Source organism: Rhynchophorus ferrugineus, unplaced genomic scaffold (assembly GCF_030347505.1).
Source record: "Rhynchophorus ferrugineus isolate W39M unplaced genomic scaffold, kcgeb_rfMv2 rfM3, whole genome shotgun sequence".
In the NCBI taxonomy this organism is placed as follows: domain Eukaryota; kingdom Metazoa; phylum Arthropoda; class Insecta; order Coleoptera; family Curculionidae; genus Rhynchophorus; species Rhynchophorus ferrugineus.
Genome location: NW_027472582.1, coordinates 38,154,196 through 38,179,373, shown reverse-complemented (window position 1 = coordinate 38,179,373; position 25,178 = coordinate 38,154,196). Strand labels below are relative to the sequence as shown.

General features: G+C 33.0%; 1 protein-coding gene across 2 annotated transcripts in view; it reads left to right on the top strand.

Moving 5' to 3' along the window:
* The window catches only part of Sik3 (Salt-inducible kinase 3), a 74,954-nt gene extending 50,014 nt beyond the window's left edge, over positions 1–24,940 (top strand). The window contains exons 3-21 of one of the 2 annotated variants that reach the window (XM_076397985.1): positions 17,958–18,112; positions 18,211–18,342; positions 18,761–18,884; positions 19,050–19,216; positions 19,292–19,462; positions 19,538–19,722; positions 19,801–20,056; positions 20,119–20,271; positions 20,551–20,746; positions 20,804–20,966; positions 21,043–21,179; positions 22,262–22,384; positions 22,493–22,654; positions 22,794–23,026; positions 23,090–23,225; positions 23,288–23,442; positions 23,524–23,707; positions 23,862–24,269; positions 24,338–24,940. In XM_076397985.1, the coding sequence (XP_076254100.1) occupies positions 17,958–18,112; positions 18,211–18,342; positions 18,761–18,884; positions 19,050–19,216; positions 19,292–19,462; positions 19,538–19,722; positions 19,801–20,056; positions 20,119–20,271; positions 20,551–20,746; positions 20,804–20,966; positions 21,043–21,179; positions 22,262–22,384; positions 22,493–22,654; positions 22,794–23,026; positions 23,090–23,225; positions 23,288–23,442; positions 23,524–23,707; positions 23,862–24,269; positions 24,338–24,747 (3,650 nt within the window). In that variant the 3' untranslated portion in view covers positions 24,748–24,940. The remainder of the gene's footprint in view (positions 1–17,957; positions 18,113–18,210; positions 18,343–18,760; positions 18,885–19,049; positions 19,217–19,291; positions 19,463–19,537; positions 19,723–19,800; positions 20,057–20,118; positions 20,272–20,550; positions 20,747–20,803; positions 20,967–21,042; positions 21,180–22,261; positions 22,385–22,492; positions 22,655–22,793; positions 23,027–23,089; positions 23,226–23,287; positions 23,443–23,523; positions 23,708–23,861; positions 24,270–24,337) is intronic. The other variant, XM_076397986.1, reaches the window with a different exon arrangement.
* The last annotated feature ends 238 nt before the right edge of the window (positions 24,941–25,178 follow it).

Sequence of the window (25,178 nt, the reverse complement as noted above, 5' to 3'; positions counted from 1 at the left end):
GAGTGTGCCTTCATTGCCGCTTCTTTTTCCTATTTCACGAAGAAATTTTGGTACATGAATTGATCTCTCTAATTGTTGTTTTATTTGAGACTCATATGCATAGATCCAAAATTCGTCAACTTTGTAGATTTTTATACGCAGCTTTATACTTCGCGTTTGTACCTCTTAACCATTTCTTTCCATCAAATTAATATGTTACAAGCTTCTTTTTGAGCTTTTGTCAAATTATGCGGGATCCAACGTAAACAAATACTTTCATAATAAATATAAATATTTATGCAATATCTTTTTGATGCTCGTCATAATAATGCCGATAAGAATTGCTCAATCTGACGGTAAGTCTTTGTCACTGCGACCACTATCGAATTACATAAAATGGTTACGAATTAACTCCCTTTTTTCACTGAGATAAAATTTTCAAGTTACTTTAGTTGTACTGAAATAACAATACGTTTTGAATGAGGTTATGATTATATAGGGTAGGTGATGTGGCTTGGTGATTGGAGGTAAAACGAAATGAAACAGTGGTGTTTACATTATGTGACCGTTATTTATTGGCTATATAAAAAAATGTGAAAAATACAAATGATAAAACGGGTGGCAGCGGAGTTATCTGGAGACGAGGCTCGGGCAGTCGATGGTGGCACTACTAAACCAAACGAGGGTTGAGCAGTGAATGAATCGCAATACCCTTCAATAACATCCCAGATAAACGTCTCGGGGTTGCCGCCAGCTATTCGTTATCGGGCTCTAGTTGGCGCTGCTGGCACCCCGCCCGTGTTCAACATCTGGGATTATATTTCTGGGTATTTTGTAGACCGTTATTCTGGAGCTGCTCTGTGACTAATCCGTAGTCACATACGTTACGGTAATTCAGAAAAAAATAAATAACGACGGTATCCGACCGAAGCTGCCCAAAGCCTTTCAAATCAAAATGCCTGCCATTTTGACGGAGACGGCGAGCGAAGGAAGGCATTATGATTTAAACATAGCGCCAAAACAAATGTTTAGCCGAGACGCTGATTATTAAGTAGTGATGTAAAAATATCTATGAGTTCAAAAGATTGCGAAAGAAAATTTTGACAAAAAATTTTAAAAAATGAATTGGAAATAATGGAATGAATAGGAATAAAATGAAAAGGAATATTGAAGGTAAAATCGAAAACGAATCGAGTTAAAAATATTTAAAATTTTGAAACAAAAAATATAACGGCCACGTAAACTACACCATGTTGCACGTACCCCCCATTGACGAGTCCAAACCCAATTTTGCGAAAGATCACGTCGGGGTCACCACTTTAGGGTAAATGATGTGGCTCGGTGAATGGAGGTAAAACGAAATGAAACAGTGGTGTTTACATTATGTGACCGTTATTTATTGGCTATATAAAAAATTGTAAAAAATACAAATAATAAAACGGATGGCAGCGGAGTTACCTGGACACGAGGCTTGGGCAGTCGATGGTGGCACGTCTTAACCAAACGAGGGTTGAGCACTGAATGAATCGCAATACCCTTCCATAACATCCCAGATAAACGACTCGGGGTTGCCGCCAGTTATTCCTTATCGAGTTCTAGTTGGCGATGCTGGCACCCCGCCCGTGTTCAACATCCGGGATTATATTTCTGGGTATTTTGTAGTTATTCCACGATGTAAAATTCGACATGCCTCAAGGTCGCTACAATTATATAAGTCAAATTACCAATTGAAAACGTCAGATGGTAACAACACTTATTATTGTCAAGACACAATATATATATAGGATCCCTCGTACATCCAAGTGAGTATAGACAGACTGTATATGCTATATGTGGTGTAGTAGCATGTAGTTGCTGAAATCCGAGCATAAATGTGCCTCAAAAAATTATCTTTAAAAAATATCTTGAAACACTAAACTGGGACATCTTATTTAACCTGCCATATTCTCCAGATATTGCTCATTCGGATCATCATCTATTCCAGTTACTGGCACACTGTCTGGGCATCAGTTTCGTTCTTTTGAGGATATCAAAATTTGGGTCATCGGCGTAGAATCAATTCGTAGAACATTTTCTCAAAAAATTAAAAATAATATTACCTTAAATTCACCAAATGAGTGATGAATCAAGATCAGCTTAATGTTAGCTGTATCAGAGTTCAAATATTTATTAATATTGTTAATATTTCAACAATATCATTATCAATAATGAGTTTTAAGATTCAATAATATAACTCTTGCATAAATTATGATATCCTAACAATCCTTCCAATTATTTCAATAGTATAACGTATTGTAATGAATGTTATAATTTTCCAAATGTTTAAATACATATGAACAAGTAACTGCTATTTTGTTATAATAGATTCAATTTTTTTCTATGCTGAATTTAAGTTATTATTTTAAGAATAATAAACAATAGACTCTGTTCCAATTCTAGTTAAGGCAATTTAACAAATAAACTGTTGACGTGACTCCACTAATTTTATTAATTATTTTGTTGCTTGAGAAGCGTCGAAAATTAACAGTTGCTAATGCATAGATAAATTTATTTTCATAAAAGATTGTGTTCGTTCAAATAACATTTTAAAAGTTTAAGCAAATGTAAAATTATATGTTTTACCATCGGAGGTTCAACAATCGTCCCAGTAGCCAATAACAGATCAATTGAAAAGTCCCCGGCCTACCATAGTAAAACATATTTTTCGGCCAAATTAGTTTTTTTATTCAACATATTTCCTTTCAAGGGTGATACACTGAGTATAGCGACCCTCCAACTTTTCGATACCATTTTTCTAGAACGATTTGTCCTATGCTTCAAAATAGGCATAAATTTCGTCGATCACCTCTTCATTTGACGAAAATTTCTTCCCAGAGAGCATTCTTTTGAGATCTGAGAACAGGAAATAGACGCTGGGGGCCATATCTGGAAAATACGGTGGATGAGGAAGCAATTCAATGTCCAATTCATGGATTTTTGCCATCGTTTTCACTGACTTGTGATACGGTGTCTTGGTGAAGCAGCACTTTCTTTTTCTTCAATTGCGGCCGTTTTTCGGTGATTTCGTCCTTCAAATGGTTCAATAACGCTAAATAGAGACGGCATAGCCTTGCTAGCCGACTGTTGAGTTGTCCCACGCTTTGGGGTCCAGTCCACTCGGATGACTGTCGATTGGACTTCGGCATGAAAACATGGAGCCATGTTTCATCTGTTGTCACATATCGACGCAAAAACTCGGGTTTTATTATACTTGATCATCTTCAAACACTGCTCCGAATCATCAACTCGTCGTTGTTTTTGGTAAAAGTGAGCTAGCGCGGCACCCACTTTATACAGAGCTTTCTCATACCCAAATATTCGTGAATGATATGATGTGGACGTTCAGTTGATATTTTTAGAGTGTCTGCTATTTCATTCAATTTCAATTTATAATCATTCAAAATCGTTTTTTGGATTTTTTAAAATGTTTTCGTCGGTAATAAGCTCTTTTGGGCGTCCACTGCGTTCACCGTCTTCGGTGCTCATTTGAGCACGTCTAAACTTAGCATACCAATCCTTGATGGTTGATTTTCCTGGAGCAGTGTCCGGAAACTCGGCATCAAGCCATGTTTTTGCTTCAACTGTATTTTTTCTCTTCAAAACGCAATATTTTATCAACACGCGAAATTGGTTTTTATCCATTTTTTTCACAATAACAAAAGATGCTTCACTTAAAATGCTATAATTCACAAACTAATGATCGGACAGCTGTGAAATTTATACCAACCATTACAAACCATTTATAAAAAGATAAACATGTGTCAGGCTGGGGACTTTTCAATTGACCTGTTAAGTATATCTTATAATAACTATTATATACAAAACGCCTCACTAAGTAATCTCCTGCGTAAAATGCGTTCTTCTAAATCTTACAATCAAGTCTATATTTGTCTATTACTCAGATCGGATTGTAGTAAATGTTTTGGTCTATGCATTTCACTGTCTTCACGCACATTTAGCTGGCAAGCATATTAGAGTGCACTAAAACATTCTGTTTTGGTACTTAACACTTACACTAAATTATAAAAGTTATGGATTATTTTGGATATCGCGTCAAATGATACGACATAATTAGAAAATAAGTAATTAAGTTAATAATAATAAGAAGAATTAAGTTAATTAATAATAAATAATTATTATTAAGTTAATAGCATTTGTATTGATTAAGCATCCATAAATGTTTGTTTGTACAACAATTTCCGTAAGTTTTTCACAGATTGTGAAATGTGTGTATAATTATATATTAGATTAGATATGTGTTGCAGCTGAGAATTTGTAAATAATAGAAGGAAAAATCGGGCTTGGATTTTTTTTTTCTTTATTTTTATGATCTGCAACTGTAAGACTTTTAGTGTTGTGTTGTGTTTTCTCATTTTTCAATGCAATTCATTTACCTTAGTAATAGAAGAACAACTGGAGAATGTGGGAACATTCAATTCATGGCCGTTTTTATAATCAAAGATCTATTAGTATCTGTTAGGCGCTTAATGAACATTTGTACAATTTATATTAGTCAAAATGTTTTCTATAATTTTCTTTTAACTTTACCCCATCTTTCTGGAAACATGGCGATACCGTATTGAAAAATCATTGTTGATTTGGTATCCATGCTTCATGGATCCCATTAAGTGATAATACACTATGTGTGGTGAATATGCTGAGAGTGGCTTTCATAACTAGCTGTGCTGGTGTGTTAACCACGTGTAACCAGCATCGATCTGAACAAGCAGTATTCAAAAGGAGTTATATCTAGGAATACGAGTGTGAGAGAACTTCCCAATTTAACGTATCTTTCACAAATGTTACCACATATGTCCAAGCATTAGTATACAAGAGTATGAATTTGAGTTTATTACTATTGCTGATCGTTTTTGCAGCAGTACATAATTAAATTTGATCAATTGACGTCGCTAGATATCTGCAGTAACACAATTTTTTGAAAGGGTGAATTGCTTTTTCGTCGAATAAGTCTTGCAAATCATTGTCTTCAAAATTTTTTGATTCTACAGGCTAGACAAATTCACCACTTTTAATTTGTTATAATGCCACCATAAGATTGTGATGGACAGCAAATTTCTTTAAGTCAAACAGGAAATGTAATGAAATTCCATAATTAGCGTGTGTTTACACTAATACATTAATACTAAATGGAAAACTATTATTTTATGTAGGGAAAAGAATAGCTTTACAACAAAAACAACACTTTTTTCGCCCATTTCATTATGTTGCAAGTTTTTACAAACCGTTTTTAGATGGTCATTTTAATTAACAATTTTAAAGGAACTATAATACATACGGAAGGTACATACGGTAATAATTATGAAATAATGAAAGTCCAATAACACGTTTAAATATTCGCTTCACTCAATATTCTCCTATTAAAGTGTAATAAAAAATAATTCGGCCATTTAAACTACAATTGCGGTAGATATACATATTAGTTTACGAGTTAAATGAGTGAATTCCGAAATTATCTGTTGATATTGCAGGATGAAAAATAAACCTACCTATTTATATATAGATAAATAAATATCTATGGCATAAATTGTTAACCTGCTGCGAGTGAAAAACCTATACACTACCAAAAACAAATTCCAAATACTATTTAAAAACAGCAAAATAACGAAAATCGCCAAGTATGTAAACCATCTACCAGTTTACATCGGATTGGCCTTGAAACGTTGTTTTGGAATAAGTAGAATAATGTTTGACCTGCGACTAAGATAAAATCTTCGACGAATCTCCTGTTACTATCGTGTTTACTTTGCTGCGTCTATCGACGCATGTGACTCGTTACAAAGATAAGTGAGAATTAATATACAGGCGACTTCGTTTTACTTAACGAACGTAAACACATCAGTCCACGTGGTATATACAAAGTGAACTAGGAAAAAAATTAGGTGTTTTTCTTTTAGTGACAATGAAAGTACACGCATATTAAATGCTGCTTTTAATAAGAAAGTTACTTATCAATTAATTCGCAAAAACTTTTTCTTAGATTTGTCTGTGGACCATTAATTATTCCTCTCGTTTTATCCCTTTGATTTTGAATGTAAAATTTGAAGGTGAAACATTTACTTTACGTGTGATGTATTCTTTTCATATTTTAGAGTCTGCTTTACCAACAAGTATTTATCTGGACTGGATATACTACTGAATGTGGGCTCCGAACCACAGTCCTCGGCCTTAAGCTTAACGACTGTCTGGAACATATATCATTCTAGAAAACATCCGGTCTTACCCAGCTTGGTTACTGGCATAACTGGGATGATTTTGTAGTCTTGGCTTATAGATTATCACAATTATAAAAAATTCCAAGCATAAATTTACAAGCCCAGAAGGATTCGAACCCACAGCTATCGCAAAAGTAGGAGGACCGTCCTGTCGCCTTACCACTACCTCAAACTAAATTGACCGCTATGCTAAATTGATTTATTTCTTTCTATATATGTGAACTTGTTTATTGTTGTCTTATCGATCAACTTTTGGGTAATCTCCATTTATATCTGGAATCCCACTTCCTTAATTATTTTCATAATTAATTAAACCTGTCCTATAACCAGATCGGATGGTGTTAAATTTTTCAAACCACGCACCTCACTATCACATATTTAGCTTTTAGCGAGTTTTACGTTTAAGCAATTAGGGCACATTAATAATTGACAGGGTGTATTACACTCCTTCATGTGCATGCAATGTTCTTAAAAAAGGGAAAAAAAAAGAAAGATTTAGCTTAGCGCATTCGCACTATGATGGATTTACTCGACAATTGCATATTATACAATCACTCAAGAGATCGATGATTTAGAATTTAACTTTTTAAGAGTTAACTTTACTTATCATAAGCGGCACTATATAATCGTATATATAAAGTTCAACTCCGATCAGAAGCGCTACGAAACATTGACGTGACTTACCATTTTCGCATTCCAACATTTAATTTTGAGTTAATGCATTATCTAAACGTATTGTTTGAAATGTTTGAAACGTCTGCTTATCATAACATACATATACTAGGCTGTAAAAACTTGATAAAACCACATAGTTCATTCAAATATATAATAGTTACCCTTAACCTAATGAAATATAGCCCATCGAACTATTCTAAAAACAAGGAACGAGATATTTGATGGTCGTTCATTAGTAAATAATAGTGAATGCTCAGTGAGTTCAGTTAGAAGTCCATTTTCTTATGTCTGGTTGGCATTCGAATCTTGATGAAAAAATATATACTGGCTTCATACACACTTGTGTTACTAAACCCTTTATATTATATTAAAAATAATTTTCCATGTTATTTGGTAACTGAAAAAAAGCAAAATTATTAAAGACCATTAACATTAGATATACAATAAACAAAACAAATGAAGCCTAACCTCAAATGTTATCAACAGTGTTATTTACTATATATTACATTAATTATACTTTAGACATAATTAAAGGTGCAATAGTCATCTAGCCTAAGCCTTCACCTCTGCTGAAGTGAATCCTAACACGAGAATCTTTGATCATTCATGTGTGTAGTGGCTACAATACTTAACGTGTATCACATTTGATGTATCTAGGCAAATATAATTCTATATTAATTAGCTTAATTAATACACGAAGATATTTCGTGAAAATAACCATTTAAGAGTGACAATGGCAATTATGATACTTGAAGAATTTGATATTCAAGTGCAGTGCGATACGAGGGCGGTCTGGATAAGTACTTAGCGTCACTGTCCGATGGCGCCACTATCACAATAGAAATGTACTATCGTGTGTTAGTTACTATCTCATAGACGGCTACTGTTGAAATTTCAGCCGAATTGGACTCGTAGTTTTGTTTTGACCGCGTGTAGAAGCGGGCATGTCTGCGGATTTTAGAAAAATGAAAAAAGAGCAGTATCGGTCGATGATTTGATTCTTGTCTTTGAAAGGCACATCGCGCATCGATATCAAAAAGCGCTTGGTTGCTGTGACGAAACATGAATCATCAAAACGAGAACGAGACCAAGGAACAATCGAAACAGTGAACTTCACCCGACAAACGTGATCCGAAGAAGGCGAAGACTGTTCTATCGGCCCGAAAGGTGATGGCCACCGTTTTCTGTGATTCATAAGGTGTGATCTATATCGACTACCTGGACAGGGGCAAAACGGTCACAAGGCTGTACTATGGGGAATTATTGAACTGGTTCACCGAAGAAAAAATTGCTCTTCCATCATAACAGCGCACTTCCGCACTTGCCACGGCAAAATTGGTCGAATTAATTGCTGGTCCATCCACCGTATTCTCCAGATTTAGCCCCGGGCAACTTGTTTGCTTCCGAACTTGAAAAAGTCACTCGCCATGCGGAAATTTGAATCGAATGAGGAGGTCATCATCGCCACAGAGGCGCACTTTGCAGCTCTCGAGAAAATATATGTTTCAGGCGGATTAAAGAAGTTCTAGCATCTAGCTGATTGAAGTGATTCGGGCTAAAAGGAAACTATGTTGAGAAGTAAATTACCACTTTTCCAAGGTTTTCGTTTTTCTCTTATAGGCTATGTACCTACCAGCCCTCATTCGTATTTTGCTTACTAAAGCTACCGATTATAGTTAATTTTATAAATTCAAAGAATATTACCACTAAATAATTACACAGATAGCGCTATTGTTGGATGTTTGTATTAAATTTTTGATAAGTTTATTACTAGAGAAAGACATGACGACCTATTGTCTAATTTTAATAAATAATAAACAACTTTGTCAAACATTTCAATATATAACCATATTTTGCATTACACATTACGGCATTACATAAACCAATTTATTCTATTATTGTTAATATTCACAAATGTGTTTTTATTATTCATATTTATTTTTTAGAATCACTAGTTTCTAGATCTGGATCTCTTAAAGAGTAATGTGACCTTCTAACCTTTTGTATTTTAGTTACAATAAAAAATAAACACTTAGTACTTTACATTGTTGAGGCTCGCGGTTATGTTGTTTATTCTTTATTATACAGTCACTAATGTCTATGCAAGTTATACGATTGAGCAACACGCCCAAGTATCGACGTGGGCGACATTTGACAAGACGATGCCACTTGCCACACTACGATATGATTGGTCAGCATGAACATTCTGTGTGGATGACATAGAATACCGACTATATGAAAGAATATACTTCTCACATGTATAGTACCAGAACCAAGCTTGGTTCGGAATTTTCACTAGAGGGCATTTTGGGCACTTTCCTTGCGGCCAGCGATTTTAGCAGAAAATTTTATGAAGTTATGTACAACAATTTTAGAGAATAAGAAAAATACTAAATAAAAAATGTTTTATTTAAATACTAATCTTCATTAATTCTGCTGTAAAAATACATCAATTTTACAATTTTGCCGTTTAACAAAGATGAAAATCGGATTTTATCTCATTAAATATAAATCTATAGTAAATAAGATTCCTCATTTAACATCAATGAAAAAAAATTTTATTTACATTTCTATATTTATGCTATGCAAAAACTATTTCGTGTTTAAACTATTTTACGTATTTCCTATTAACTATACTGCTAACATAAAATATGATTTAGAATTTTACTTATACCTGCAAACGCATCTGTTTAATATTACATTATTTATTTATTACAATTGCACTTACTTCTTGGTCTACTTTCGTGTCTGAAAGCCCGGCCACAAGTTGAAGGCTCAAATTTAACAGTATCAAAAGAGTTTTCTGCTGGCTTGGTTGGCGCAGTGGAAAAGGCGACAGCACGATCCACCTACTGTTACAGTAGTCGCGTAAATTTGTGTTTGTGATTGTTTAATATTTGTGATTGTCCTAGACAAGAGTGCAAAATCCGACTAGGGAAACTACAACAACCAGGTTGGGTAGACTGGATGTCTTCTTCTAAGTGGGTCACTCGCCAGTTGCTTAATGTCGAAGTTAGGAGCCGACCTTAAACTGTAGATAAACTACTAGTTGGTAAAACGAAACTTGATGTCTTAGAGATTTGATGAAGGTAAAGGATCTGTGAAAAGAATATTTTAACTCAATTGGTCATAAGGAAAGACTTATTATTTAAATAACTAAAATTGATAAATATAAGTGTTATGCCTTAAAAATTTAGAAAACAAGTTATATCACCAAGAATTTCTAGTCAGCTAGTTAGGTTAGCGTTTTTCAACTATAGCAGAACTAAAAAAGAAAGAACATTTCTTCTTACTCTACTAATAAATTAATGCATAGAAAATAATTTTAAGTAGCTAAAATGGGTTAATACAAAAATGGTCAAAAATCAAATGGTCATGGCAAAAATTTTAGTACATATAAAAAACAAATTATATCACCAAAAATGTCCAGTAATTTTCTTAGGTGAGAACTAATCCAGAGCAGAACGAAAAAGAACAGTTTTAAAAACTTTATTATTGCAATTTGAGTGGGACGTACTGAAGGAGGATAACAAGCTTTGACGCATCAAGAAGGACTTGCTTCCTTTTGTTGTCTCTTTAGTATCGATTGGATATTGTCACTCATTCCTTGTCATGTCACTATGTTGATCTCCCACATAATAATTATGTATATTATGTAATAATGTAATAAGTGTTAATTTAATGCATCAATGTATTAACTATTAAGAGAAAATATGGCTTATTTGATAAATTTGAGTGTATTTTCTTACCACAAAATTTGTTTAAATTACAATAATCCCTTGTGACACGCGGTATCGCCAACAGCGGTTTTGCTTATCCGCGGTTTCTCTTTTTAGGTTTCTGGGCAGCTAAGAACCGATTAACGCTCTCGTCTTGTTGTAACGCCTCAGGTGATTTTATGGTGAAGCCAATATTTGTCTACAAATCATTAAATCCACGGTCCTTCACCAACCACGAAAAATAAAAATAAGGACTCTCTGTCTGTGTTTTCGGGAGCAAATCTTATTGCTTGGATCATGATGAGGTTATTTACGGACTGGTTTACTAATTGGTTTGTGTCCAGTGTTAACCACTATTTGGCCTCAAAGTCACTACCATTTAGAGTACTTCAGCTTGACAATTGACAATGCACTCGGACATCCGAAGACCTTAAATTTAATCGGCCCCAGTGTAAAAATACAATTTTCACCTCCCAACACAAATTCGCCTCTGCAACCATTAGATCAGGGTATGGCAGTCCCATTTCAACGCTGTTATCTAAAGCGCACTTTCAGTCGCATCTTACAATGCATGGAAGCAGATCCTTCGTTGACTGTCACGAAAATTGGAGACCATTACATAGCCATTATTAAAGATGCAATGTGTTGTGTAAAACCACCAATTATAAATGCATTTTGGAAAAACCAAGGAAGTTGTTATCGATATGACAGTATTGTCGGACAAAGAAGCCAAAGTCACTAACATTTTACAAGTTAGGCATCAAATACATGGAGATTTTGAAGATATTCAGTCAACAGATTTTGAAGAAATTTTAGACACTAATAACAATAAACTCACAGAAGAGAAACTCGTTGAAATGTTGGAATGCAACTACCTCTTTAAAGTTTAAACAAAATAAATACAATTTTGTCATCTGATCATCAACTGCAGGATTTGGTTTTGAATCTGGATCCTTCCTGGAACGAAGTATGAAGTTTCATAATGGCCTAGAGGGTTTATTACAGCCGTATAAAGAAGCGCAGAACTAAGTTAAAAGCATAAAAAAATAGCCAATAATCCTTTCATTAAAAAACTTTGTTGTGTCACATTTGTATTTTGTAAGCTCAAATAACTTTGTACTATAGATGTTTTTGTTATTTTATGTTTTTATCAACATTTTAGATGCTATAAGTGAAAATAAATTTTATATTTAGGTACATAAATTTTTCTTCATTAATGAATAGACAAATAAATTAATAAATAAATTCAACTCTATATCTAACAAAATGGCACGCTTTTCTCCTTTTAATCCGAATGTGTATGGAGCCCTCGTCAATCGCGGTTTCATCAACCGCTGGTATCTTATCGGAACGTAACCACCGGGGATAACGAGGGATTACTGTATTTGATTTTGCTCAAAGAAATGCCTTTAGTTTAAAATTTAATTTTATATTATACATAGCCCGTATATTTTTTATTAGCTTTTACTATAAACAATGTTATTTAATTAATTATTTTTAATTAATTATTAATTATTTATTATGTCAGCTTTATCGTCGCTTTCACCCTTTTACATACATTTTAACTTATTAAGGGATTTAAGGATTCTAGCCCATTCATTTTTCTTAGTTTTACATAAATAACCTAAAAAAAACTGCTAACGTGAAGGCTTTAAACCACAATATTAATCATATTGGTAGTACAAAGCTTAGCACAGATGAAAACCTGAATAAGTCAATTGAATGAATGAACTCAATGAATTATTTTTAGTTAAATAATAAAAACGCCAATAATAAAAATTCTCGCATTTGGAGTGCCATAGTTTTCTGAGTTACCTCCAGAAAAACCGACTGAGGTGCTTTATAAGATCGGTGCATACGTTTTCAAAAACAATGTCGACAATTAGTGTGATGTTACAGATGTGCAGGAGCTGTGATTTCAGTGAAACGTCACAACACTTCACACAGCTTGTCATATAATCAATATATTAAAAGAAACGTTTGGTGAAAGTATAACACTATGAAAAAAAAACAGAATCTCTTATAGTAATCTCTGGATAAATGTTTCATCAAGTCCTATCATTTGTGTACTTAAAACGCGATATTTGATTGGTTAGTTTAAAGTAGTCATATAATAACCTGTGGAGAAAATATTTTGTTTTGTTTGGTCCTTCATTTCACGTTACTTGCCTTCACGTGACCCTATGATATCACATTTAATGGCAAATAGTATCAGCATAAAAACTAAATTATTTAAAAAAATAATTTTTCTAATAATAAGTAAATTCTATGCAAATATAAATCAAAAGTATATAAATATGAAATACAATACAAAGGTATATAAATAATTATAAATAAAAAGATTAAGAGCTCCAAGCAATATTATCAAAATATTCTTTTATAACGCCTTTATTTTATGGCATCCATTAAAGTTTTGTCTCCTAGTTTTGAAATATATAATAAACACCTAACAATACTTTTTAAAATTTTATCTTGAAAATAATTATGCATTGGACAATTAAATTGCTGAAAATGTATGTGCTTTTTTAATATATCAAAATAACTACAGCCGGCTTGGTTGGCGTAGTAATAAAGGCGACAGAACGGTCCTCATACTATTGCGATAGTCGCGGGTTCGAATCTTGCTGGGGCATGGTCGTAAATTTATGTTTGTGATTGCTCTTAGGCAAGAGTGCAAAATCCGACAAGGAAAATGATCTCACGCCAGTAACCAGGCTGGATAAGACCGGATGTCTTCTGGGATGATTTCTAAGTTGGTCACTCACCAGTTGGTAGGCTTAATGCTGTGGCGACCGCCACGACCCTTTAGGCCACCACGAATTCACCAACAAGAAGTACAAAGGTTGGCAACGCCGGTGGATTGGTACCATGCAGTTCTAGGCTATAAAAGACCATCACGACGACGTCTCGTTCTCTTTTCTTTTCTCCATCCCATAATAGTACCACTTCCACAGCGCTACCGTAGTTCCTCTACCTAACCTAATATCCTTTCAATTCTCCCGTCGATCACATGTATCATTTAACATTGAAATAAACAGTATTTCTTCAACCAGTGTTTTCAGTTCTCGTGCAAAATTCCTTCCAAAAATAGTAGTGAGTGTTCTGACAAATAATCGCAGCGGCAGCCACACATTTCAACCGACTGACCGACCCGACGAAGATTCCTACAATGCCGAGGACCGTGGTTCGGAGCCCACGTTAAATTGTAGGTCCACTCCAGATAAACCCTCGGTGGTAAAAACGAGACTTTAAAACATAAAAAAATATAACTGCATTGCTTCTATAAGATCAGTCTCGAGCTTTTAATGTGTAGAACTACTTAATAGATAATGTAGACAAAGGGTGCAAGTTGTCTATCTCTTTAGAAATTTTGACTGAAATATAGACCAATTTGCAACGTATAACTTTTGTTAGAAAATGTTTTTAGATTTATTTAACTTTCATCAAATGTAATTTCTTTGATTTAAAATGTTGAGCACGAAACGTGAGAGAACACAAGGTTTATAATCCTAAAAGTACTTTAAAAAAAGTAAATGAAGCCTACGCTAGCTGTTAACCTTGGTGTTATCAATGAGTTACTGGATATATGTTATGAGATTTAACACGTTCTAAAACGCTTTATGTTTATTTGTTTGTATTTTGTTATTATTACTATTATTATCTAAATAAACGTTAGATCAATTTTCTTTGTTTGATAATTTGGGGTGTGGTCTTCATTGCTTTAATCTATTTATTTTTATGTATAGGTGTATCAAAACTATTGCGTTATTCCCTGCTTTGTTTCAGGAATTCATAATGAAGCATTCACTTAGGGCAATTTCAAAATGGTACATGTATCATTGTTTATGTTTGGCATTGATATTAATTGGCATTAAAAAACGAAATCACTTACCTCAATCCATTATAAGTTTAAGCTAGGAACAAAATTAGTGAAACCTAATATTTTAACTAATTCGTGATGTTACAGTATGAGTTACAGATTATTGCTTATGTTAATGTTAGTGTTGATGTTACCGCAAGGTTGACTGGTTTTATAAAACATTCTTGAAATTGCGTGCCTTTTAAATGTCTTTTATATTTTTCATTGATTGCTTGTAATTAATTAATTAAACAGAAACCTGAATGTTGATTACAGTGTTTTCTTTAAGGAATCAATAAGGTCGATTTTTCGGTCATGTTTTGGGGGTGTCTGTTTAATATATTGTTTATTATTTAGTAACGGATGCCAAACGACCGCAGTAAATTGCATGATTTAGTAGCAATATTAAAATGATGATTTTATCAAAATGATCAAATTGATGATATGAAGGGTAAGGTAGTGAAGTTAAAAGTAACACTTATATACTATACAAATGCGAGTAGTTTAGTTTGCTTCAATCCTCTGATTTCCTACGCATTGTTCCTACATTGCTTCCAATTAGTGACCTTTTTTCATGTTTTAATGCGAAATCGTGGACCACTTCATAAATCCATTTGATTTCGAGGTAATCGTGCAACTCTTTTGGCAGCTGTTGGTTTGCACTAGCACTAGTTAGTTTCATGTTTTAGTGCAGCCCCATATTTTCACCTCCATAGGTCCAAGTTGGTTTTATGATTGACTAATAATAAACCAGTCTTCTTTGATTTTAAGAGAAGTTGTGAGTATCTTGCAACTAAACAGCAGAGTATCATCAAGATGGATGCCGATGTATTTAGCTCATTCTACTTGAGGAATCGGGCATCCATCAAGTGATATAATTAGGTTATTATTATTTCTCTGCAACGCAAAATTAACATGGACAGATTTGGAGATATTAAGCTATATTTTCCAGTCTCTAGTCCATTTGTAGTTCTTGATAACCGCTACTTCAACTTTTACTACAGTATTAGGCAGAGATATATCTTTAGTCATGATTACTGTGTCGTCGAAATATGTTCGAAGTACTGTTTCTTTTGTTGTTGGGATATCAGCAGTGTAGAGCAGATACATGAGTGATACCAGATGAATTCCCTGGGGAACTCTAACCCAAACAGGGTTAAATGTTGAGAATGTGTCTGCATACGAGACTAAATTTTCTTTTGAAAAGATATAACTTATCTTATCTTATCAAATTAGTTTCAAATGTCATACCCAGTCAGAAGCTTGGGAGACGTCCAAAAATGTTGCAGGACAGTATTTCTTTTCTTCAGTGCCTTTTTAACAACCACTTTGACTTTGTCTAAAATATTTAATAACCAAGAGCATTTTTGGATGAATGATTAATGACTCCAACCTATTCGGGATTCACCAGGTCACAATGTATAGACAAACGTTACTTTTTATCGGAATTTTGGGCCAAATAACAACCGTCGGCAATCATTAATTAACATTCGTTAGCAATTTCTAAGAAACTTCAAATTTTCTTTATAATAATTGGTTTTCGACAGTTAACTGCTCTTCTAAATCTCTCTATGGAAATTCGTCTGCCTGTCATCCGAGAGACATATCCAAACTACTGTAATCTGCGTCCATGGATTTGTTGTTGAATTGTGCACTGATTGTTTTGTTACACAAATTGCGCTGTTGCTATACTGATTTATAAGAAACATGTAGAATTTGCCTCAAGCTTACAGATGCCTAACTATTACAGTGTTCAAACATCGAAGCCATATCGAAATATTTTCGAGATGAGCATTCGAAAGAGGCGAATTTTAGTCTTGATTGTAACACTTCTTAACTTCTACACTCACCATCTTAGACAAACAAAAACTACTGCGATATGACCGATTCGAATTATTATTTCAGTGTTAGATGGCACTTCCTTGTCCTATTTTACTAAATACAGTAACTACCCCTCTTACTTCCTCACTCACTTTAATTGGATCTCAGTTGTCAATAATTTTTTCTTCGGTAATTCTCAAACCATATGGTTCTGTTCTATATCAGATTGACCAAGAAGTTTGCAATATCATATTAAACGCAACATCATATTAAAATTAAGTCAAAAGCAAACCAAAATCAATAAAAATTACAATATCATGCTGTCCACGTCTAATACCTTTCTTCAGAAACTGGCGAGCGTAAAAATCATGTCTCAAACTCCTTGAAATATCATATGTATGATTTTCATAATAACCTTGCCGGCAATTAATAGGAAACTTATACCTTGATAGTTTTTACAATGTTTACTATCTTCCTATAACAACAGCTTGCAAAAGCTTAAAGCTTTTTAAGAGATTTTTTTAAAATGTCAATGCTTTATTGATTTTTCATTAAAAATAGAGCTTATCCTATCCTTAATGATTTATTGGGACTCATGTTAACACTAGAATGTCGACCCAAGTTCTTTCAAAATAATGACATGTCACTGTTTTGTTTGTGACCTATCAGGTTGCCGGTAAAAGTCACCGTTATTATCTACATCAATTCAATAAATCCAAATTCAAAAAATAAATTTAAATAATCCCTATAAAAAAATTATTATTAAAATTAAAATTATTCTATGAATTTACCCAATTATGTATTAATTTACTTAATAATCATTATTAATATTTTTATAATCCATAATGGCATTTAAATGAAGTAAAACTTGGCCTAAACCAAAGTAGACACGTGGAACATATTTACAGTATAAAAATGGGTTTGTTAAAATATATGTTTTGTTTCGTTATTAATTTATTTCACGAAAGTCGTTGTCATCTTAAATCAGGAATAGATGGCGTAAACTGAATAATAATGTCTTTATTATGTTAAATTCCGAATATATAACAGATGTATTGATGAATATATCAGTATGTAAACAGTGCTGCTCAACGAGGAATTAATTTTCATTTTTAGACTGGATAGACTTAATTATTGAGAAAAATTAGTACAAGTTAAAACTATAGCCATGGCTGAGGGTGCAAAAAGGTTCCATCGAAATTTAAGTGTTGTATCTTTCCTACCTCTTGTAACGTGTGACTACTGAGCATGCACTACAATGCTCAGTCGAGTTGTTAAATTGTTGTTAAATTATGTTGTAATACTCCGTAATTAATACCAACTGTTTCTAATTTTCCAGAATTATGTCCATCATATTTATTATATATAACATATTACAACATTTAATAACATCTTTCTTAATCGAATTTTCTTGAATATATTTGTTTATTTTTATTCATTTGGAAAAACTAGACAATTTTATCTTAGATTTTATACAGGTAAACACTATATATTGATAGGAATAAATATTAAGTATCACTGGATCCATCAAAAAATCCATCCAACAAAATCAATTTATTCTAGCAAAAAATAAACCAATATTTTGTTCTGTATTCTTTATTTTCATGACAGTTTATGTTTTTCTACTTGCAGATCATTTAGTAGCGAAAGGCCGTATGTCAGAGCCCGAGGCAAAGCGAATATTCAATCAGATTGTCTCAGCTGTTAGTTACTGCCATTCACAGGGTGTAGTACACAGAGATTTGAAGGCTGAAAACTTATTGTTGGATCATAATACAAATATAAAGGTGATTTATAATTAAGTATTTATATATAATAATTTTAAATCTAATTTTAAATAATTAATAATAGTATATGATTAATTCATAAATAATTGTATTTGTAGCTTGCTGATTTTGGATTTAGTAACCAATTCACAGAGGGAAACCTGCTTTCCACTTTTTGTGGTTCTCCTCCTTACGCTGCTCCGGAGTTATTCCTAGGCTTGAAGTATGACGGACCCAAAGCTGATATATGGGCAAGTACTATTTTTATGCATTTACTAATAGTTCATTATATAACTCTATTATCGTCATCCTCCGTCAGTTGAAATGTAAATTATTAATTAAATGAGAATAGTTATATCAGTTATAGAATATATCAGTATTAAACCAAATAAATTAGTATACATTAGCTAATGTTAATGTAAAAATAAAATTTTTGTGTTTAAATCTATTATATATAATCATTGCATACGTCACATTATGTTATTCAACAAGACGTCCATTAGCTGTATTAATTAATTAATCAAATAATAAAAGTTAATTATATAGAAAGTAGACAATGCATAGACAAATACAAATATTACTCCCTTTTTAAATGCCAGTTTAAAAATATTTCTTATTGTAAATTCCAATAATTTACATTACTATATTATTCTATTCATTGCATTTCAGAGTTTAGGGGTAGTTGTATACGTTTTAGTATGCGGTTCCCTTCCATTTGATGGTCTGACATTACAAGCTCTTAGAAATGTAGTAATTGAAGGAAAGTTTAGAATTCCTTATTTTATGTCACAAGGTAGGTGTCTTCATAATCAAACATAATGTCACTTATGTTTTTTTTAAATTTAACTCTATTTTCGATAGCTCTTTTTTCGATTATTAAAATTTTAGTAAATTTAAAGTTATTAGTTTTTATTTACTTACTGCATTTATTAAAATTATTATGATATTAAACTTTTAGAGTGTGAACATTTAATTCGACACATGTTAGTAGTAGATCCAGATAAAAGACTAACTTTATCACAAATAGTAAAACATAAATGGTTGAGTGATGCGGAACCGCCTTTACAATTGGATATGGAAGAAGATCAAAGATTGAATAATACTGTCATTGAACATATGATGCAGGTATAAGATACTTGTTAACCAGAATAAATTATGTATTAGGTTAAACTCTTATTAAATGCACGGTGTACATTTTAGCTGCCTGGTTTGGATCGCACTGCAATAGCTAGATCATTAGAAGTTAACTCATTTGATCATATTTATGCAATCTACCACTTACTATTAGATAAGCTAAAGAAAAGAACCATGGATTTCCAAAGCAAAGTCGCAAAACAAAGACGAAAAGCCACCGAGACTAGTGAACCAAAGGTTTTATAACAATTTAATTATATTACTACCATAAAGACACAATGTTAGACATGTTATTTATGTATACTTTTGTAGACGCCTGAAAACCTTGAAACCTATCTACAAACTAGACATTCCAAAATTAACGAACGAAGCGAATCTTACAATGAACAATTGTCATCAGAACTGACTACTAGCGCTTCCACTACACCAATTTCGACAGAAGATCGCTTGGAGTTTCCACAAGATCAAAGCGCACAACCAAATTGGCGACGAGAAAGGTAATAATATTTACTTAATCTACTGAAATGATTAAATAAAAAAAAACTGAAATTTAAACAATCGTTATATATTTTCAGTTTCAATGAGTCATGTCTTCGAAACGATCAAACTCCCTTTAATTGGAGGCGAGAAAGCGTTAATGAGAACTATTTGCGTGGCGATTTTGGGGGCGGTGGGGGTGGAGGATCTAACACGCCCACCGGGTTTTCTTCTGAAACGGAAAGAAGGCGTTCTCTTCAAGAAGCAGAAGATGCTGGGTCGCCATTTGTTTCTATGCCTGCCATTCCAGCTGTATATCTTGCTGGTGATGGAGAAGGACAGCCTCTTGAAAAGGTAAATAAATATGATTATGTATTAACCAAACAAATATCTTATGCACGCTTCAAAATTTTCAGTTTGGTGAAATGGATCTAGATCAAAGTGATGAGACTTGCTCTTTAGCTGTACCTTCATCTTCAACTGGTTATAATAGTTTATCATCCTATGGCGATCGGTATCTAACCGTTCGAAGACATACAGTTGGTCCTGGTGATTCTGCACACGAACAAGTAAGTTATTGAGAGTAGGAAGAATAAGAACGCTTAGAAAAATAAAATAAGAACTTATAGAATTAATAAAACTACTTTATTTTCTTCAAAATACCACCCTGGTCAGTAGAACACTAAAAAGATGACATTCTTCACCATACATTTTTTCATGAACTGATATTCATCTTTAGAAATACAAGATTAACTTATTGATTTTATATTAATTTTTGCACTTCTAATATCACCTATTATGGTTAACATATAACTTGTTAACATAAAACATATTTATTTATTATTCAGGTTTTAGAAAAACATTACATGGGTCAAATACCACCACAGAATTCAGCTAATGGTACTAAAATTCTTCCAAGTACTAACTTGAATTTGCCGGCTTTTGGACAACAAAATCCTCATTGCTTTGGGGGAAAGGATCCTCATCTACTTAAACCACCAACAGTGCTGAGTGCCGCCGGTGGTTTTGGAAGAAGAGCATCAGGTAACTTGTTAAATTTTTTATCAGTTTATAAAATCCTAAACATTTTTATGTCGTTAGATGGTGGAGCCAATCTGCATATGGCGTGGGGAGCACCAGGATCTCATGAACAATTATCAATGATGTCAACAAGTTCAAGTGGGAATCCGAGCAGTTTGAGCAGTGGTACTGGTATGCAACCTCTGGATCCTACACAACAATTTGATGAATTAGCTGCAGCCAGGTAAATATCAAGATATTATTTTGTACAGATCATGTTGTCATTTGTTTAAACATATATTATATGAAACATTTTATAGGTATTTACAAGGCCGCGGTAATACGAAACGTCACACAATGGCAAACCCAGAAGATGTCCATTCCTTACAGTCGACTTCAACAACGGGAAGTCGAACTCGCCGAACCGGATTATTAACAGTAATGGAAAGGCCTCCAGGTAATTCTAAATATTATAAATACTATAAATACATTTTTTGGTTGATTGTTGTGCTTGTGTCACAATTTGCTTGTTAGTAGTATTTCTGTTGTTAAATATATTTTTACTAGCTTTTGCAATTATTATATATACTTTTTTCAATTTCCAAGAACTATATTTTGAAAATTGTAGTACTAGTATTATTGTATATATTTAAAATTCAGAATTCAAAAAATTCAGTGTATTTTTGTTTCTGTAAATTTAATATTTCAATTTACTTTACAAAGAGCAATATTATCATTTATAATTCTGAATTATACAGAGTGTAAGTGTAAAAGGTTTCTACTTGGTGGACTGAATAAAAGTCATCTTAAAAATAAAATAGACCAGATGTAAAACCTCGCATTCATGGCGCTCCTTTAATCTTAAGACCAATAATAGAGTGCGAACATCGCAGCTTATTGCTTTAGTCGAAGATAAAATGGGAAATAAAATGTATTTATGAATTCACTTCTGAATGATTATCCTGAATTATCAACTCTTATCCGAATTGAATTTTAGTGGTATAGCTTTAGGTATTCCCACAAAATGCGGCATAATGATGATCTATACATATTTACAATACTTGTCCGCTTTCGAATTGAAACGTACAGGTTGTAATGAATAGATTGAAAAAAACACTGTCCACGTTTTATACCGTTCTTGAAGCTTTCTGGTCAATTTTCAAATGAGAGAAATGCAAAATTGTCGTCCACACAAGGCGCGGTCTTCTTCCGAATATGCATAGTGAGTGCAACTGAATTTCTAAGCGCCACGCTACCATTTGATACACTCAGGCTCCTCTTTTTCAGAAACACCTTGTAAATTATGTATTACTGAATAATTTATAGTTAATAGTAAGTAGTTTATAAATACGTTTTTGGTATAAATAATATTGTTAATCAATATGTTGAATATAGTTTAACATAACATGATTTATATATTTAAAGATATTCAATTCATCTATTTTATCGCCTATGTTATCAGTAGCTTTAGCAACTTTTTATTTTGTTTTGTTTTTTTTTTTCTTTTTACGATCGTTTCGCATGCACCTTGTTAACCAGTAATACCGCCCGAAATCGTAATGGAAGTGGAAGCACGCATGAAAAGATTTATACCATCGATATTACCACAGCGCAAGCATAGCAGACACGTTAAACCACAACTACCTACTGTTCAAGAAATGGGTAAGTATCTTGCACTGGCTTTATATGTATTGCATTGATAATTCGCTGTTATACATTTCTAGAAAATTTTATAGACACTTTTTATAAACTACATGTAAACATTTTCAGGTAGGGAACAAAAATCTGTAGAACGATTTTCACCTGTTAGAAGAGGCAGTGAAGGATCAACTGGTGGCTCTCGAACACTTAGCCCTTCCACACCACAGCAGGAATGTCAAAGGTTACAAAGGGGTTTGCAAAGCAGATCAAGTCCTCCTAGATCTATTCCAGGTCTATAACATAGATATTTTAATAATTTTTACTTATCTTTGTTTACTTAAATATTTATTACTAATTGTCACTATTAAAAGTTTATATTATTATAATAACATATATAGCATAATTCTTCAATAATATATAATATTCTCAGGTTCTCCAATACATCAAATTGTATCAGATCAAACTCTGCGACATCAGCTATCCTCAGAAGGAGCTTCACCTATACACCAGTTTTATTCAACATCTTCACCAGATCATCAAGAGTACAATAAATTTTCGGCAATCAGAGATCCTACATTAGGATTACCACCAGAAAATTATGTTCCTGGGGCGCTAGGTGGTTATGACAGGAGCACTCTACATGCCCTGGAACCCTTTGGTCAAGTATGTAGTCCATTTAAAATAGTGTTAATTTGCATTGTTATTTTGTGATAAATAATTTATTAGGTTCCAAGCTTAAGCATGTTTTCCAGCGCACCTTCTTCTTTATTGAATCCATTACTAAGTCCTAGTGCCTCACCAGTTTTTGGTGGATATTCTACACCAACTGGCGGAGGAACTAGTATTTCATCAATTACACAAGGTATGCAATTATTTATGATAAACAAGCACATTTGCTTTTATATTTTGAGTTTACTTATATAGGTATAAGTGGCTTAAACACAACAGGGGGAGGATCAATTACCCAAGGTACTCCTTCAGTTAATTTACAAATGGGAGTTCAATTAGATGATAAAATGGATACTACACCACTTTCTATGTCTACATACATTCCAGGCAGTCAATCATTTTTACATCAGGTTGATATAATATGTTAATTTAACATATATAGGATAATTTACACTATTAAACGAAGATTAACTAGAGTAAATATGTTTAAGGTACCCCATCATATGCATGTACTCAATGTACACAGCCACAGAAGTTTAACAAACTCTCCAATTAGCAATCCAGGTAGTCCTGGTCTTGATATGATTCAAGAAGAAGCTGCACAACAGCTTACACCTTTTCAAAATAAAAATGAAGGCCAAGGTCATCCGCAAATATCTGTCACTGATGTTTTGGGTAATGTTTTGGTTTATGCTTTATAATGTCGTTATCTTGTTTGTTGTTTTTTATTCGTATTATTAAGCATATATATATATATATATATATATATATATATATATATATATATATATATATATATATATATAATGCATATCAATTTTTTAAACAGGAAGCGAGATTACCTTAGTTGCGGGTTCAGACACATCTGAAGATTCAATGGATAGTTTAGAAAATCAAAAAATCTCGAAAATTCCATCATTTATCATATCTGAACCATCAGAAAATACGCCAAGCATCACTCGAGGCATTGGTAGAAAAACCAGTCAGGAAAATGATCAAAAGCCAACCATTGATGATAACTTCCATCAACAACATTCCGAAGATTTTTTTCGTAAAAGGCGTAACTCAGACAAGAGTTCCTGTTATTCAGACGACTCATTATCCAATGATAGCCTTAGCATTGGAAACCAAAGTCCTAGTAGTAGTTCTAACACACAATCCAGCCATGCCTTTGAGAGTGATATTAGAAGTAGATCCATTGATACACTACAGTTAAATAGAGAATTAAGTAACGCAGGTAGGAATTTAAAAACTTAATCATATTAGAGATACATTGTTATATCATTTGTTTATTAAAATTTACAGGAGGGCAAACTGAAAACTTTCAGATTTTCCAAAACCTAAGAATGAATCTAGATGATTCTACAAGTAGATCTCCCCTAACAGATAATCAAACCCTACAATCTAATTTACATAAAAATTCAGGATCCTTTGAATTCGAATTAAGTGAAGTTTGTTCAAAACTTCAATCAAATGACATCTTAGAAATGGTGAAAAGAACTATTAGAGACCAATGTCCACCTAAACAATTGGTCAGTTCTGAAGAAGTCAATGATCGGTTAAACTTAGAGTATGAAGGAGGTATTCAGATTGAGTTGAAAATTGTTGACAAACATCGTGACTCGAAAGGTTTAAAAATGAGACGTATTTCCGGCGATCATTTGGTATACAATCAGGTGTGCCAACAGTTGATCTCATGCATGACTGTTTCCTAGCATTTAAAGGACCTTTTTTAGTTCCGTTTCCAAAAGATTTGTTTTCTAATCTTCGTTGTGATTCGCCCTTCAAAAGGGCTTGTACATATTATTTTATCATGTGATAGCAAATGAAGTTAATGCAAAACTTCATTTTTTCATGTAAATAAACCTAGCAAATAAGATTCTAAATCAATAAAGCATTATAAATCTATATATTTTTTTTTAATTAGTGTAATTATATATAGGGCTTTGCAATAAAAGCTAGTCGATGATGTCATTATATACGGAATATAACATCACTCAAAAATTCTCAGCAGCTTTGAGTTGTCCAATTTTCAATGTCTTTGAGTTATGAATCTGGGTAAGTTTTGGGAATGGCCTGATGAATGTGAAATTATTATACCATCAAAGCCAGTAGCGACTCTTAATAAAAATTTTAAGATGTTCTT